General features: G+C 34.9%; 1 protein-coding gene across 1 annotated transcript; it reads left to right on the top strand.

Moving 5' to 3' along the window:
* The first annotated feature begins 14034 nt into the window (after positions 1–14034).
* On the top strand, positions 14035–18279 carry LOC126969607 (larval cuticle protein LCP-22-like). The gene is made up of 4 exons (XM_050815153.1): positions 14035–14203; positions 14395–14480; positions 15426–15686; positions 17756–18279. The coding sequence occupies exons 1-4, from the start codon at positions 14189–14191 to the stop codon at positions 17976–17978; spliced, it is 585 nt and encodes a 194-aa protein (XP_050671110.1). The 5' UTR covers positions 14035–14188; the 3' UTR covers positions 17979–18279.
* Positions 18280–18574: the final 295 nt, after the last annotated feature.

Below are 18574 nucleotides of genomic sequence, written 5' to 3'. Positions count from 1 at the left end.
ATGGATTTGAGGACACGACCGCGTAAATAAAGCCAAGCGGAGCAATGCTGCAGAACAGTGTATATTTATAACTTCCATAAAAGAGCTTATCGTATAAATTATTTGTGGGTCAATAAGAAAAATTACTAAGACATTGTCGTTTGAAACATTCCGTTAAATGTTTTCCGGATTCTTATTCATCTCGCTTATATTTGATAAAAACTTGATTGTTAGTCATTTCAATAAAAATTTTGCTAAAATTTGCTTGAGTAATCATTCGCTGGAGTACTTCTGATATGTATATGCCAATGTGAATGCTTTTACGAAGGATTAAACCGCGGTTATTTTAATTTTAGTACTTTGTAAATATATTTCAAGAAAAGTATGCAGTAAGTAGATGACCGTTGGCGGATTTTATGACGTTTAATCCATATTGGGGTGGCTGTTAAAGACTTGAGATGTCATTTATTACTTATCGTAGGCGGTCGTACAGGGTTTTGTCAAGACTCATGCATTGCCTGGTAACGCAAGGTAAAACTTAATGTTCATAATTGCAACTAAGATAAAATGACAAATATAACCGTAGAAATAAGTTTCAAACTAAACCTCGCTAAGAAAAAACCACGGTGTGATAAAACGATTATTATTATACTTGAATAGATATTAACCCCCTTATTCATAATAGTCTGCTAACTTAAAGCATTGCTAATTCTGACTCTGTCTTCTTCTATTGACCTAAGTCAGAATGAGAAAAAACACTCCTAAGCGGCTGTTTAAAGTTAGCGGACCATTATGAATAAGGGGGTAAGAGATTAAAGAAAAATAGTTGATTCTAAGTTCATATCCATGTTTATAATGTATAAAACTTTTTCATAAGACGAACATGATAATTATTACAATTATTGTTCGAGACGCAGGCATACCTAGTTTATTCGCGAGTCCGGTGCGTCATACTGTGGCTCGCATCAACTCATCCATACCGAGGTCTCTCTCTGCGCTCAATACTCTTAACGAAGCCAATCTGCTTGTGATATATTTGCGGATGGATGGCAGACGATTTTAACAGAGTGCATTTTGTGAGAGAGATGGATAAACAGTATTTGGATTGCTAATAGTAAAAAACCACGCCGCATTGTAGAATATGTTTTAAATCTCGAGCGATTGCTAATTTCGTGGTCATCTGGAGGGCAAAGCCAAATTGGCTTCAAAGAAACTGGGCGTCATTAATAGAGCACCGCAATACTTCAAGCCGGCCCACATACTAGCGCTATACAAAGCGCAGGTGCGGCCACACATGGAGTATTGCTGTTATCTCTGGTCTGGCGCACCCCAGTATCAGCTCGATCCATTTGACCGCGTGCAACGTAGAGCAGCTCGAATTGTGGGGGACCCAGTGCTCTGTGAACGGCTGGATCACTTGGCGTTGCGTAGAGAAGTCGCTTCATTGCGTGTCTTCTACCGCATTTATTACGGGGAGTGTTCCGAAGAGCTGTTTAACCTGATTCCTGCCGCCAAATTCCACCTTCGCACGACACGCCAAAAGTTAGGATATCATCCTCACCATCTGGATGTATGGCGGTCCCCCACAGTGCGGTTTTCAAGGAGCTTTCTTCCACGTACCACAAAGCTGTGGAATGAACTTCCTTGTGCGGTGTTTCCGGGACGATACGACATGGGTACCTCCAAAAAAAGCGCATACACCTTCCTTAAAGGCCGGCAACGCTCCTGTGATTTCTCTGGTGTTGCAAGAGATTGTGGGCGGTGGTGATCACTTAACAACAGGTGACCCGTACGCTCGTTTGTCCTCCTATTCCATAAAAAAAAATTGAATTACTTGCAAAAAGAGGTGTGTATTCGTCTGATTTTGAGTTATGTGATAAACGGCACTATATGCCAATAACAATGACTATTAAGTCATAATAAAAGTGTGTCAATTTAACACCAAATATAAGCGTAGTACAATATGATACTATCTATTCGTTCGTTATCATACACTCAAAATATTATAATATTCATTTCAAAATATTGTTGATCTATAATCCCTGAATTATTGTATCATTCCTTGTGTCGTTAAAAACACAAAGTTAACATTTGAGCTATGAAATTTACAGCTAAATTACATTTGTTTACATCAATAGTATTTGTCACTGCTAATTCCACTTATATTGTGGTTCTTCAATTGAGTTTAAATTTTACAGGAAAATATGAAGATTGTTATTTCGGAGTATTATTATAATTTGACAATAACATGAAGTGATAAGAATGTTTATGAAGCAAAGCTTCGGAGCCAGCACGGTTATCGTAAATATATTCGGAATATTATGGCACTCAATTGAAACATTGGCCCAATGATAACAGCAATATCTTAATTTATACAGTGACTTTATAACATGGAGAATTTGACGAGAGGGAATGTTGTATTTTATCAAGCTTTTTTTTGTTAATGAAAACAAGGGAAAAAACGAGCAGAATCAGCTGATGGTAATTGATACGCCCTGCCTATAACAATGCAGTGCCGTTCAGGATTCTTAAGAGATCCAAACATTCTGAGCGGCAGAAACAGCTGTGATCGTCACTTTGAGACATAAGAGGTTAAGTCTTATTTGCCCAGTAATTTTACTAGCTACGGCGCCCTTCAGACCGACACACAATAATGCTTACACACTACTGCTTCACGGCAGAAATAGGCGCCGTTGTGGTACCCATAATCTAGCCAGCATCCTGTGCAAATGAGCCTCCCACTGGTGAAAGCCTACGACAAAGTAAAAAATATGGTCACATAATTTATATAGGATGTTTTTTTAATAATGGTTAGTAATGAAATGTGTATTAGTAAGTATGTAGGAAAATATATTCACTTACAGTATAAACTTAGCTTTCAAGGCTCGTTCCAAAGAAATGAGTAAGCGATATTGTATACCCAAATTGAATCGTCCAATTTTATGCAGAGGTCGAACTGTTTTATTCATGTTTTGTTATTTTGATCAGATTATTACATCACACTAGCTGCTTCCCGTGACGTCATCCGCTTGGACACTATAAACAAGAAAAATACTCCATCTGGCGTGATAAAATGTAATCTATGATGTCCCGATCTTTGATTATTAATCATGCGTTAACTCGTGAATGGGTGCTGCTTGTGGTGCCAGGTCGACCTGTTATAGTTAATAAATCAATGTAATTGTATGATGCAATGAATACAATTAGTAACAGTAATCACGACCATCATATTCTCAAAGCATCCTTACACAAACAGTGATTTCAAGCTCGAAAGCTTGATGCATCCAATATACGATAATATATATTTATACAGTTAATTCTTTATTACTTTTTATGAAATAGTTTAGATTTCTTATACATTATGAGACAAAATGCTGTGCAATAAAAGAATATTATTGATCATTAAGGGCTATATTTCACCGAGACACCATGGTGGCGCAATCAGTCGCGCCACCAAGGTGTCCGTACACTACCAAACTAGACACCATACAGACATCAGAGCTGGTCGCGAAACCAAACGGACCCCAGGTAAGTTTCTTCTTCTTCTTCGTTGGACTACTCTTAACAGAGCAGTCGTGGTCACGTCGAATGACGAACGATTCTAAGCCAGTTATCCCTGGCTGTTGCTTCTCTGACACATGTGTTGAGGGGAGTGTTGGTTAGGGCTTTGATCTGGTCTGTCCAGCGCATAAGCGTCCTGTTGACCTACTGACTTCCCTGAACAACAAGTCTCTCTATGGCATGCTCTCCACGTCGCGTGATATGTCCGAAGTATCTGAGGATACGCGCTCTGACTATAGATGAAAGCCTTTCTTTCACCTTGAGTTGTTCAAGTATCGAGACGTTTCTGCAGCGTTGTGTCCAAGATACTCGTAGCATTCGTCTCCAACACCACATTTCTAGTGCATCAATCCTTTGTCTCTCTTGTTCTTTGACTGTCTATATTTCGGCACCATTTAGTAGTATGAGAAACACTAGAGATCTCACTAACTGGACTTTAGTTGCTTTGGTGATATTCCTGTCGCGCCATAACCTCGTCAACTTTTGGATTGCAGATCTGGTAAAAGCAATTCGCCGTTTCATTTCGTCTTCCGAGCCACCAGTATTAGCGACCAGGTAAGTAACTCTCTATTAAAGAGCTGTATTCATTTTGTTGGTAGCGGCGACTGGTTGCGCCAACGACATGTCCCGGTGAAATAAACCCCTTAGAGAGAATTAAAAATAACCCTCTCGAGGCTAATAATAAACTTAAAGGTATGACATACCTAAGACCGGATCTACTAATATGTATAGGTCTCATAATCTACTATCAGCGCATATAATGTAGATGATATTATAATGCAGGATTCATCGCATAATTACCTTCACCAGCATTTTATAAAACAGTAACATATATTGTTTATTACTCGGGGCGGACAGTCGGCGCCAGCGCATACCACTGCGTCATACAGCATCGCAATCCGAGTGGAATTTTCTATGAAATTCCACATATATTTTGTGACAAATTAATTTCAATGGAAATTCATATGTATAATCTAACCGGACATTATTATAATTCATCGCATTAATTATGTGTAGCATAAATATTTGGTGGCGCAGAATAGTATTTCTTGTTGTCATTATTAAAATAAAATTTAGGGTTAATGATTCAAAGGAATGCTTTTATTAATCTTAAGATGCCTGTTTATCTGTTACAGTTCGCAATCGAAATACCTTGAGTATTATGGCTGATATAGATAACATAAAATAGTCTTATGTTAGTTTTGTTAAGAACTTCAAGAAAATGTTCAAAACTGTATTACGAAATTCAAAAGAATTGCTAACAAACGTTTGTGTGGTATATATACTCATATATTTATGTTATAATAAATGACTTTCTGAATGATACCACAGATTGGAAATGAAGCCACTGCCCTCAGGCAATTCAATATTTAGTTTTACTGTAAGACATTATATTGAAACCATATATTGTGTGAAAAGAAAAGCCTGTGTGTTTCTTGCGTGCGTTCTTCTCAGGTCTGAGGCATACTTTTTCGAATGGGTGGTAGTTTTTGACTTCCAATAAGTGATATCATATTCCATTTTTAATAAATTTTTGAATTTGAATCAAAACTCTCATGTACAATCGTAAAAAAATTACAAAACCTCGAAAAAATACATATAATTATTTAAAGAATATTTAAAATTAATTATTGATCAAGACAAATTATTCATAGCTGTTATAGATTATATTAATCAACCATTTAAATTCAATAACTCAATCACATCATGCAAAAACATTGAATGATCTATTTGCAATTTGCAGACAGTCGGATGCAATCTGTATTAGCCCTCTGAATTCATATAAGGATTTAAGGTTTTTTTCCATATTTTCAATAGTAAATAAGGGTTAAGGTATGAATTTGCCGTTTTATTGTAATAGGTACTTCAAATTGACATTAAACCTTCATGGCTTAAGATGTCCTCCGATCTGGTCAAGCAATAACGGCAGATGTTTACTGTGCCGAACTCCGAACAATGATAGCAAACAGCCCCAACTCATGAACCGATCTACACCATTATTGCTCCATTATAACGCGAGACCTCATACAGCACGAGAAACCGTTTTAACTGTACAGGAACTGCAATTAGAAACCTTCGTATTCGCCAGACCTTGCTTCAATGGACAATTTTTTTTTCACGATTTGGAAAATTTTATTCGTGATAAAAAGTTTACTTAGAAAATGGAGGCAGTACAAAATGCTTTAACACAGTTTGTCGAATCTAGATCACCACAGATCTATCGTAAAGGCATAATTGATCATCCTGTTAGATGGGGGCAATGTACAAATAATAACGGTAATTATTTTGATATGAAATGAATATTATCTAAAAAAAAAAACTTTTTTTCCCTAATATTACATTTTAATACGAGAGGAGGCAAATGAGCATACGGGTCACGTGATGTTAAGTGATCACCCACATTCTCCTGAAATACCAGAGGAATCATAGGAGCCTAAACGGAAGGTTTATAAAAGTAAACGTGTGTTTGAGGTTGAGGTTACCCATGTCGTATAGTCTTGGGAAAACCTTGCAAGAAAGCTCATTCCATAGTTTTAAAACTGCACTGTAGATGAAATCCACACAAACACATGGTGGAGATGATGTCCAGTTTTTCTGCGCGTCTTGTAAAGATGGAGTTCGGTGGCAGGAATCAACATCATTATGCGGTAGAAGACACACAAAGACGCCTCGTCTCTACGCAACGCCAAGTGCTCTAGCCGTTCATAGAGTGTGCACAGGACCCCCGACAATTCGAACAGCTCTGCGTTGTACGCGATCAAATGGTTCTTACTGAGACTGAAATCATCAGACCCAAGGATCGAAGTACTACTCCATTTTATGTGTCGAATGTATCCAAATTTTTCTACTATCAATTACCCTGATATTATTTCCCAGTTAATTTTTAGCAGAATAACAGCTTAGATACACCCTCATACCGTTGATGACACATAAATTTTCATTTACATACCGGCTATGTATGTATGTATGTATAACTCCAGGAAGTTAAACGAAAACGCTGATTTTATCATAACCATCATATTTATTACGCCCTGCGAATTACCCAAAGCGATTTGCAATCAACTAAACGAAATAACGGGTTCGGACCTTTAAACTGAGTCGGCCATATTGAGAATGGCTATAAAGTATATAGCACAATACTTTTGGCGCCTCCACAATACTCCACAAAACGATGAAATAAACTATGCTTTTATTGACCTATAGGTATGAAGTCAGATAATCTAACCTAACACTTATTATACTTTATTGTTTCGTAAATATAATAACTTCTTTGCTTTTGGTCGATTGTTTTAATTGTTAACCGTAGATTAGAACATGTAATTTGGTTAAAACGCGATCTCGCAGGATGATGTTAAAATTTTGGGATAAAATATATTTTGTTGTATGTTCTTTTAATGAGCTCTACTATTTACGGACATATAGTAGAGTTAGTAATTCAAATTACTTGAATATTTTTTATTATGATTCATAAGCGCTCAGTTTAAGCCTAATACTTTGACTCTTTCTTTATATATCTATATAATTTTATCGGTCCCAGGCGACACGAATACAAAATTATTTTCATGATGATCGATTGAAAATAGGCGTTCAAAGGTAACTACTTATCTTTACCATATAGCACTACACCCGGGGACGTCCGCACGCAACCGTTAGCCGAGTAGAACTGCCTTCCGCTGTTCTCTACTGTGCATTCGTTATGTAGCACTCAACGTCACACGGTTAATGTCACTGTCGATGTCATGACAGTGAATATGATAGTTAACACATACTCAGTTCAGACTAGATGTCAATACACTACACCAAGTATAAAACAAACTTCAACTAGCAATTATAATATTAATAATGATACTTTTTCTGTATCTTGTTAAAAGAAATGGGACATACTTTGTTAAGTTGGTGACTCCACACAACTAAATCTTAAATGGCCATTCCATTTGGAGTACCTACTGGGCAAATTATGTTATATGACTTTTTTACTCGAATACTCAAAATTCATGATCTGATGAATTTTAGATCAATAAGAAATACCTTCTTCTTTCTTCTTCTTCTTTAGCCGTTCTCAACCTCTAAGGTGTAGGCCTCCTAGAAGAACAGAACATCAATTGAATTATCCTTCTAATATTTTTTTTTGTATCCTTAGCGTTTTACGCCAAAGAAGAATAACGTCGTGCGTGCGTACATACACTATTTGTATGTCTGTATTTTTACGTGAAGTTATAAAAATAAAAAAGAAATATTACAAACTATTACAGCGTCGCCAAGCTATCTTTCAAAATATGAAAAACCACGGAAGTAGAATAACTTATCGCAACCTGCTGGCAGGTGAGAATAAGATTTAAATCTGCTATAAATTATTTTTACTCCTCTGCATAAGTTCCGTTATTATTTACTTTGCAGATTAACTTCTGAACTTCATGGTTTGTATACATTCTATTTTCACTGGAAGCATAGCTTACTCTTCTTCGTGACACATTTGTGTTTTTAGATTGGAAGAGGAGGACGAAAGAGTCTTTTGCAACACAGGAGGATTCACAGGAGCGTTGCCAGCCTTTAAGGAAGGTGTACACGTTTTCTGATGGTATCCATGTCGTATCGTCCCTGAAACAAGGAAGCTCATTCCACAGCTTTGACGTCTGTGGAAGAAAGTTTCTTGAAACCTGCAGAGAAAGAATGCCACACATCCAAATGGTGGGGATGATATCGTAATTTGTGGCGTGTTGTGCGAAGGCTTAATTCGGCGGCAAGAATCAGGTGAACCACCTCTGCGGAATACTTCCCGTGATATATGCGATAGAAGCACATTGAAGCGACGTCTCTACGCAACGTCAGGTGATGGAGCCATTCAAAGAGCACTGGGTCCCCGACGATTCGAGCAGCTCTGCATGGCACGCGATCAAATGCTTATCATATTATAAATAAATACTACAATATTAGTACTGTATACGCCGACATTGTAACATGTACCAGCGTGTGGAATATGGCAGTACATAAATAAAAAAAGATAAAATTTCTGACATAAAAAATATGATTTTCTTACCAAAGCGTTATAAAGTACATTTTGTACAATGGTATGACGTATGTGAATGCAATTCACACTAGAACATAAGCTACAGCAATGGCTTTAAACAACAATATAGACAATCTTACATAATCATTTTTAACTGTACTTCCGATAGTAAGCAAAAAAATCACTGTAAGCTCAACAATGTAGCACACGATGTAAGGTTCAATTAATAATCTCACGTCTCAAACTCACCTACACCTACTAATCAAAAGAATAGCTATGTATTTCTCTAGGTCACGAATCAATAATAGCAAAAGTTTATAAATGCTAAAAGCCTCGCAAAAAGAATGTGCAAATAACTTCTTTCACGGGTAAACCCAAAACTATTTATTTTGTATCTCTTACTAATAACAGTTATCAATAATATAAAAGTTTACAAGGTCGTGCTACATTCGTAGCTAAAATAAGAAAAAACTATTATTATCTGTCAGATTTATATGATAATTAAAATAAACGGTAATTAATCACATCTCATGCTAGCACTAGGTGACAGTCAATTGATTTTAAATTCAATGGACACGCTCTAATGTTTTAGAAATAATAAAGTTTTATTAACCTTATATAAACATATATTTTTTCTACATTTATGTAGTTATATATTATTTTATAAGGGTACATGTGATACTACTGTAGTTTTCTTACTGTAAACTTTACTGTAAATTTCTGAAGTTCTAAAATATCTTAGTGATGGTTTAATGACATGCTTTTCGTCTTCGAGAATTTGTCTGAGTATAAATGAACTCTGAACATCTTTATGTTCAGAATTAGATTAAGGATTGGTCTCCGCTGCGCTCCAAATAGATAGTAGTACGGCAACTAATAGGTACTACGCCCAAGTGGGCGTTCCCGAGCCAGTCTCGAACAATGTGTGACGTTGACGTGCCCTATGTTCTGTTAAAATTTGCTATATTAAATAATTGAAACTAAAATGTTGCGTTGTGTAGTAGAACTTTGAAAAATACTACAAGAAATAAGAAAGACACTGGGATCACATATCATCAGTAAGTATTTTGTATGTTATTAATTTCAATGTAAAATAACACAAAGCGTATATATGTAACAAAATTTGATAGATGCCATTGAGTGTCAAAATGCCACGCACACAAGCTTCTAATAGTTGCAGTAACAAAAAGCTATTGTTCGTATGTAGTGCGGTATCTAGTTGGAGCGCAATGGAGACCAATCCTTAATCCGTTTCCGGGATGATACGACATGGGTACCTTCAAAAAAAGCGCGTACACCTACTTACTTAAAGGCCGTAAACGCTACTGAGATTCGTCTGGTGTTGCAAGAGAATGTGGGCGGCGGTGATCACTAAACACCAGGTGACCCGTACGCTCGTTTGTCTTCCTTTTTCCATAAAAAAATCTGAGTGTACAGAGTTCAATTTTAAATTTTTACTATCTCACATGAGTCTGTTCTAAATGAATGCAACAGTTTATTCAATAAACACGTTAACTCCTTCTTAGCTTTAAATTCAGTAACAAAACATTTACTAAACAAATCATCGAAGCCTTTCATCGATTTCAAATTATAATAAATGAGTTCTATTCAGCTGTAGCTAATGAGGTCAAATAGGCAATTTTTCTCTAACAATTGACACAATGCATTATAAACAGCTGTACTTTCCGGCAAAACGTCAAGATGATAAAAATACAAGATCGTGGTGTACAATATACAATATCGTGACCTTAAAGGTTAAGTGTTTCTACTGGAGATATAGCGAGATTTAATACAACTTAATGATTCATCAGATGAAGCTAAGAATTCTGTTATATTTTGTCTACTATTTTACTGTCACAGACACTGTTAACAGTGCTTTGAAATGAAAGCTTCTTTAGGTGGTCATATTTTATTTTGTGAGTATAGAATGACCTGTTACGTTCGGCTATGTAACGCTCGAGTAAATTCATCTCGAATTAAATAAGGGAGTGCGAAGAAAGTGCGATTCTACCGTAGTTGGAATCGCTAAAATTCTTCTTTTATGGTGAACCATTTACTATTTTAGTATTGTGCCAGTGGGAGGCTCCTTTGCACATGATGGGAACCACAACGGTATTTTTACTAACTTATAATTTGTATTTTAACATTTTAAATATTTATGAAAGTATTTTTTTAAGTAAAAAACATAACATTACTTTCATCAAAATATCTTTATTTTTATATTTTACTAGCGGACCGAACAGCCGGTGTCCTGAACACACGTCTTAAATTCATCAAAATCGGACCAGTCTCTTAGAAAGTAGTTCAATTGTGAATATACTTAAACTGAAGACACACAGAAAACTTCATTAAAATCGGTCCAGTCGTTTAGGAGGAGTTCAGTGACAAACACACGCACGAATATTTATGTATCAAATACTATTTATATTATAAACCCTTTGTGAAAATTTGATTTTACGTTAACACAGAGGTTTTAACATTGTATGACAGATTAACAACGTGATTATTATTTATCAGCGATAATTTATCACCTTAGGTAATGAAATATCAATCAATCATAAGCTTTTATATGTTGAACCGTGTCATTGTTAGTGGAAACTATGTTCGTTCATTGTTATAAATATAAAATTAATTTTATTGGTAACGATCAATAGACAAGTAGGCTGTAAGCCTGTCAAATGTAAATGAATGACGTGTGGCAAATAACAAACAATTAATGACTTTATATTAAATAATTTGGTTTTGTGCGGTTTTCAAGGAGCTTTCTTCCACGTACTACAAAGCTGTGGAATGAGCTTCCTTATGCGGTGTTTCCGCGACGATACGACATGGGTACCTTCAAAAAAAGCGCATACGCATTCCTTAAAGGCCGGCAATGCTCCTGTGATTCCTCTGTTGTTACAAGAGATTGTGGGCGGCGGTGATCACTTAACAGCAGAGGACCCGTACGCTAAAATTATTATTATATTTATTTATAATATAATTAAAATATAGCGTGAAGTTTTTTTTATGACAATAAGGTACGAGACGAGTAGGTTGTTTAGCTGATAGTAATTGAAACGCCCTGCCCTTTACAGTGAAGTACCGCTCAGGATTCTTGAAAAACACAAAAAAATCGGAGCGGCACCACAATTGCGCTTGCACCTTGAGTCATAAGGTGCCATGTTAAGTCTCATTTGCCCAGTAATTTCACTAGGTACGGCGTCCTTCAGACCAAAATACAATAAAGCTTACACATTACTGCTTCACGGCAGAAATAGGCACCGTTGTACCTATAATCTAGCCTACATCCTGTGCAAAGGAGCCTCCCACTGGTATTATACTTCGTCATGACAACTCCAAAAAGCCTTACTACGCCTATGGCACATAATGAAGGAGTTTTTATGTTTAAATTCCGGCTAACGATCGGATCAACAAGATGTCACTTTTCCATCACAATTTTTTTAAATATTATATTGACACACTTACACAAATTGCTTACCCATTCTAGGAAAAGTCAATGGGTGCAAGATAACAAAAAAAATATTCATTTTCACATACATAGATAATAATACTAATAATAATGAACTTTATTTCACAAAAATAGACGTTCACAACACTTAAATATATTATATCAACTACGTTTTAAAAATTAACTTATCTTAAATAAAATACAGTGTTGAATTGAAACTATGATACCCATGATAAGATCTAACTTGTGTTATGGGTACCAGTGTTTGCGTAAATCAATTTATATTGGTTTGAAATAACAATAACATTAAAATGAAGGTACATAGCATATACATCGATGACTCGGAAAAAAGCAACATTGTCATTTTGTAAATACCTACCAGGATTATTACCGGGTATTTGTGCGCTACGGTTACTAAATAAACATATTCATAAATGACTTTCTTGTTGACAACATAGATTGGGAATGGAGCGACCGCCTTCGAGGTTTAAAAATAATAAATTTTATTGTATGATATTACATTGTAATGATATTTAAAAAAAAAAAGGCCGCTGAGTCTGATGTACCCATTCTTCTCAGGTCAGGCATACTTTTTCGCATGGGTGGTAGATTTAACTACCAATAAGTAATATCATATCCTATTGTGAGTAAAAATATTCGAATTTGATTTTTTTTTATGAAATTTTTTAAATAACGAGACGAGCAGGACGGTCATTTGATGGTAATTGATGCGTCCTGCTCATTACAATGCAGTGCCGCTTAAGATTCTTTGAAAAACCCCAAAAATTCTGAGCGGCACTACAACTGCGCTCGTCACCTTGAGACATAAGATGTTAAGTCTCATTTGCCCAGTAATTTCGCTAGCTACGGCGCCCTTCAGACCGAAACACAGTAATGCTTACACATTACTGATTCACGGCAGAAATAGGCGCCGTTGTGGTACCCGTAATCTAGACGGCATCCTGTGCAAAGGAACCTCCCACTATTTGATGCAACACATATACAAGAGTAGACTCAGGGACAATATGAGCTTCTCTGATTCATTTGTACTTCAGCAAATGATTGTTTTTGTTTTTTAAGTTAACGCAGCAAGACTGAGAAAGCTCATGGTCGCCCAGAGGGCAACAGAGAGGGCTATGCTCAGAGTTTCCCTGCGGGATCGCGTCAGAAATGAGGAGATCCCTAGGAGATGTAAAGTCGACGGGCAGATGGCCAGTGGAGCATAAAAGTCTTCGAAAGGCAACCACGTAACGGAAGACGCATTGTTGGTAGGCCCCCCACAAGAAGATCACCGGAATACGTTGGTTGCAGGAACGATCGTCGTGGAGATCTTTATGGAAGGCTTTGTCCAGAACATCCATTATGGACGTCTTGGACGTTTTCCGGCTGATGATAATCAAATGGGGCAAACGGACTTCACTGATGGAAAGTAATAGAAATGACCAGCCCATGAAAAGCCCAGCCCAGCGATACCAGAGGTTTATTGTTGAAAAACTGTATACTTGCTACTAACTAATAAATTGCTGTATACCAAACATGAACAAAGCCACGAATTATTATTTTTTTATTTGGAAGACATATAGCACTGTTAAAAACATATAAAATAACAAACAAACATTACAACATTGTAGACCAATAATAAATTTTCACAATTAACTATTATATAATAAATATGTATGGAGGCCAATCCGTAAAAATGAAAATTATATTTTTCAAATCACTTCATAAACGACGGATTCTTAAAAGTAAACCGCAAAGTCGATATTCATAATATTAAATAATGTTAATCTCTAGTTATTCTAATTCCGACAATAACCAATATTTGGGAAAACACAATTTATTCGAGGAAATAAAGGCGGTCGTGGTGAAGGGATTAAGTAAGTATTGAACCGCATCACGGATGCCCCGATACAGTAATAGAATGGTATGTGTGATAAAAAATACGTAGGCCGTTTGCTTGTGTGTGTGTTCGTATGACGTACGCGGCTGAGTGTGTTCAAGTTGCCGCAGAAGATATGAGTTGATGTTGCAAATGTATAAAAGCGAAGCGTCGATTTCGAAATCAACACAAACATTTGAAATTCTCGAAAGAGTGAACATCGGTTCCGTGTTCCTGCATTGTGGTCCTTATTGGAGTGCCAGTGTTCAGCATTACGTTTTGTGATTAACAGAAATATAGTGCCCACAGGATGATAACCTTAGTGGTAAGAATTTATTTATTGAATAAAAAAAAAAACAAAAATATAAACATAATTCAAAATAATAAATTCAAAATTTTAATAGATTATTCATCACAATTTTTTTATTTAATAATAACTTTAACGCAAACTTATTTATCACTCATTGAATTGTTGTATTTATATAAAGTACTAATTTTGTATTAAATGTTTTCCAGTGCATAGTTTCTTTCTGCGTGGCAGCCCTTGCATCACCTTTAGAAGACGGCAGATGGAACCCTTATAAATATGGAAATCCTGGCAAGTAAGTAAATGTCAAGCCATAATATTTGCAATAACTATTACATTCTAACGTTGGAAGTTGCCTTTAAATGTTAGTGTGCTGTATGTGATACAACCAAGGAATTAATATTGAGTTTATTGCAAGTACTTTATAATATAATTACATTACGAACTACTCAAAGAGCTGCAAGAAATGTACATAAATACCACGAAAATCAAAAAACGCTTTAAAATATACATCCTGAAAAAAGAATAGGTTTTGAAAAAAAAAATGATAATTAAAATTAATTTCAAAGTGAACCCGTAAGGTTATTTACGTATTTATTCTAAACTGGCCAATAAACTAAAAAAAAAAGTATAAATAAGATCTTGAATAAACAGTATTTTGCTATTACACTTAATTTTTATATCTTAGGAGTATCAGAAGTCTTTATTTAACTCATTCAATATATTTTGAGGATTCAATGTGAAAACAATTTTCTCTATTTTTCACTGATGGCATGCTCTACATAAGACTTTGAATATTTCAAATAATTAAGAATTCAAGTTAATACTAAGTAATCTTGACTAAGTTGAGTAGTCAAAACTTTAGACAAAAAGCTTTGGGCTGTAAAATTATAAGGCACTTATCCAAATAGAGCAAAGTAAATTTTAATTTAATTATGATTTATTAAAATTATAAAAATATAGATTCAGTTTCATTAAATGACAAAAAATTGTTGTATTTGCATAAATGATAATTAAATTTAAATACATAATTGCTTATTATTCCATGTAAGTTATTCATCAAATAAGAAAATATGTTGTATTTTCAATTTTTCATTTTCGAAAATATTCTTATATGCATAAATGTTTTCATGGCATATTTCTCAAATATTTAAACTCATATACATCAAATTCTATAAATAAAGCATATTAAAATAAGTAAGGAGAAGTTGAAATAAAATAAGAAATTGTATTGTTTCAGATACATACCTACAAACGAGGGAAAATATGTTCACATACCAAACCCATACATCCACATAGATAATCCATATGACGGCGGTTACGGGCCGTACTCACATAAATATGACCCATATGTAAGTGAAGCAACCCAAGATACCTACAGACTGGTTCTTACACCACCACAAGATGCAAACCCATACTACAGAGACGGTTACTACAGGAACAATGGAATCAAAATCATTAAGCAGAAACACAATTACAAAGAGGACAAATACGACTTCGCGTAAGTATTTTATGACGTTTTTTATGACAATAAGAGACAAGACGAGCAGGACGTTCAGTTGATGGTTATTGATTCGCCCTGCCCATTACAATGCTGTGCCGATCAGGATTTTTGAAAACCCAAAAATTCTGAGTGGCACTACAGTTGTGCTCGTCACCTTGAGACATAAGATGTTGTCTCATTTGCCCAGTAATTTCACTAGCTACGACGCCCTTTAGACCGAAACATAGTAATGCTTACATATTACTACTTCCCGGCAGTAAGAGGCGCCGTTGTGGTACCCACACTAGTGTGTGATGTGTTCATGCCCTTGGATATAGGTACCATATGACATGAGGATATATAAGAACTACCCATGCGAAAGTTGACGATAGTATTTGAGTCTTTATCTGATTTGAGACCTGTTTGACCTGATTCCTGCCGACAAAACCTTCGCACAACACGCCACAAACCCAGATATCATCCCCACCATCTAGTTGTCTGGCATTCCTCTACAGTGAGCTATTCAACGAACGTCCTTCCACGTTACGCCAAACTATATAACTATAATATAAACAATATATATTACACGAATGCTAGTTGTAATTGCATAATGAATATATTTGTGCCAACAATAAATGGAATGAGTGCATAAAGTTCTTTCTAACATCAATCTCCTCTTTATAATACAAATTAAGGTAAAAAATTAAGGTAAATGTATCAAATATTGACTGCAACCTCTTGAAGTGTCAGGAAAGTGCTTGCTATGAGGATTTTATTAACAACTTCAATATATGAAAGCTTTTTTACTCTCCTTCTCAATAGCATTCAAATCATTATTATAATTTAATTTACTTTAATATGACGCTGTAGCCATCACATTAGAATTTTAAAATACTTAATCAGACCAAACATGAATAAAAATCATATTTATACCAGACCCATAACTCTGTTTCCGCATATTGATGGACGCCACTTTAAATTATTCTTAATTACTGAAACTGGATTGAGTTTTAACATCCTTGTAGCTTCTAATAAAAAATGTCACAAATCGGTCACATAGTTCAAATACCGCTGGCATTCAGAAAAGTCAAGAATTAATTCGATTTTAAAGTCAATGTCATATTGGGCTTATCTCTAAAGGTTTTGAGAATTACATATGAATTGTATTTGATTTCATGGATTTATCTAAACGGAATTTCTTATGAGTGAATAAACGCTTAATTAACTGTGTCAGCAGAATATTGCGCAATTAATCAACCTTCTATATCATTAAACATCATTAACTATGAATGTTTTGGAAAGTAATTACAATGATATATATTTATAGTTTATTAAAGTTCCTATTTAAGGTGAATGAACCAAAGCCTCCATTTGGAAACTTATTATGTTTTCAATAGAGATAAAAAACAAAACAAAATAATAATATAAAGTCTTCCATAGCAACGGCCTTGACCGAGCGCATTATTCGGCGCTTACATTATGTTCGTCTTCAAATTCTGTTCAATGATAATGCCATACGTGTCAGAGTTCAAAATCATTTAAATTCATTAGCGACACTCTTATTGACATTTAAATAATCATCGATCATTTATTGTTATCAAGTTATAGATCATGAATATTATATGTACATTAGTTTATAATCTGAAATCGATCAGCGCCCAAAAATATGTAAATTTATTTGGGTTTTCACTATGAGAAATTAAAAATATCTAATTTACAGATTACTCTTGCTTTTAATTATAATAAGTTCGCTATTATTATCTTTATTCAGGTTATCATGTGAAATGCCGAATATCATATATGTTAATAGCGAAACCAGTTTGAGGTATCATTTATTATGCGTTATTCTTTAAGCGCCAAACATAAGTTGTTTTATTTGGTGTTTGATCGAAAAACGCTAACATCTTAATAAATATTGATATATTTGCCATTATAGAGATATTAAGTATGAAATATGAGCATTGAGTAGATCAATAGGCGAAACTAGTTCTGTAATGAGTAGATGCCCAAATATTATCTAAAGCTGATGTTAGTAGAATTAAATTTGAAGTTAAGCAACTATAAGAAAATTTTACTTCTCTTTACAGTTTCGAAACTGAAAACAAGATTCGCGCCAAGGAAAACGCAGTCTTGAAGAATCCGAACTCAATCGACGAAGGAATCGCTTCGAAGGGATTCTACGAATACATTGGTCCTGATGGTTTTATGTACAGGGTTGACTACACCGCTGACGAAAACGGATTCCGCCCTAAAGTTAAGAGGCTAGAAACACAATACTCCGGGAAATGGGTGTTAGAGAAGGTCAACTAAAACCATAAAGGATCAAAATTAATTTAATACTTTCCTCGTGCTAATCAGTATTTACTATTAAGTAGACCTCTCTGTTTGATTTGAGTTGATTGACATGAATTTTGGCAAGAGATACTCCTGGATTTACTCATGAAGATGACTGCAATTTAGTAATAAATTTCGACACTAGTGCAAATTTATGGAATCTAGGAAAGTTTTGTGTCTGCTTAGATTAACATAATTTATTTTGATGTAAGAACTTAGATGTTTTGAATTAAGATGCTTATTTAAGAAATGTGATAATAAATTTATATTTACTTAATATATTTTTTATTTCCTTAAAATACTTAATAAGTTTTTATTATTAACGACACAATAACCGTATTTTAAATCATCTACATTAAATGCATCGTATAAACCTAATGCAAACAAAATTACCTGTTTATGAATAAAAAACATCTGAATGCTTAAATCCGACGGCAAACATTAAAGTCTGTAAGTGAAGTATCGATGATAAACAATTATTATGCAAAGGGCTTAAAATGCATTCTAAAATTTTGATACTTTTAAGAATTAAGTACTTTGAACGAAATAATTTTCACCAAAGATGAAAAAAC

Source organism: Leptidea sinapis, chromosome 18, assembly GCF_905404315.1.
Source record: "Leptidea sinapis chromosome 18, ilLepSina1.1, whole genome shotgun sequence".
Classification (NCBI taxonomy): Eukaryota; Metazoa; Arthropoda; class Insecta; order Lepidoptera; family Pieridae; genus Leptidea; species Leptidea sinapis.
Note: the sequence above shows the minus strand (reverse complement) of the source record. Positions and strands in the feature narration are given on the sequence as shown.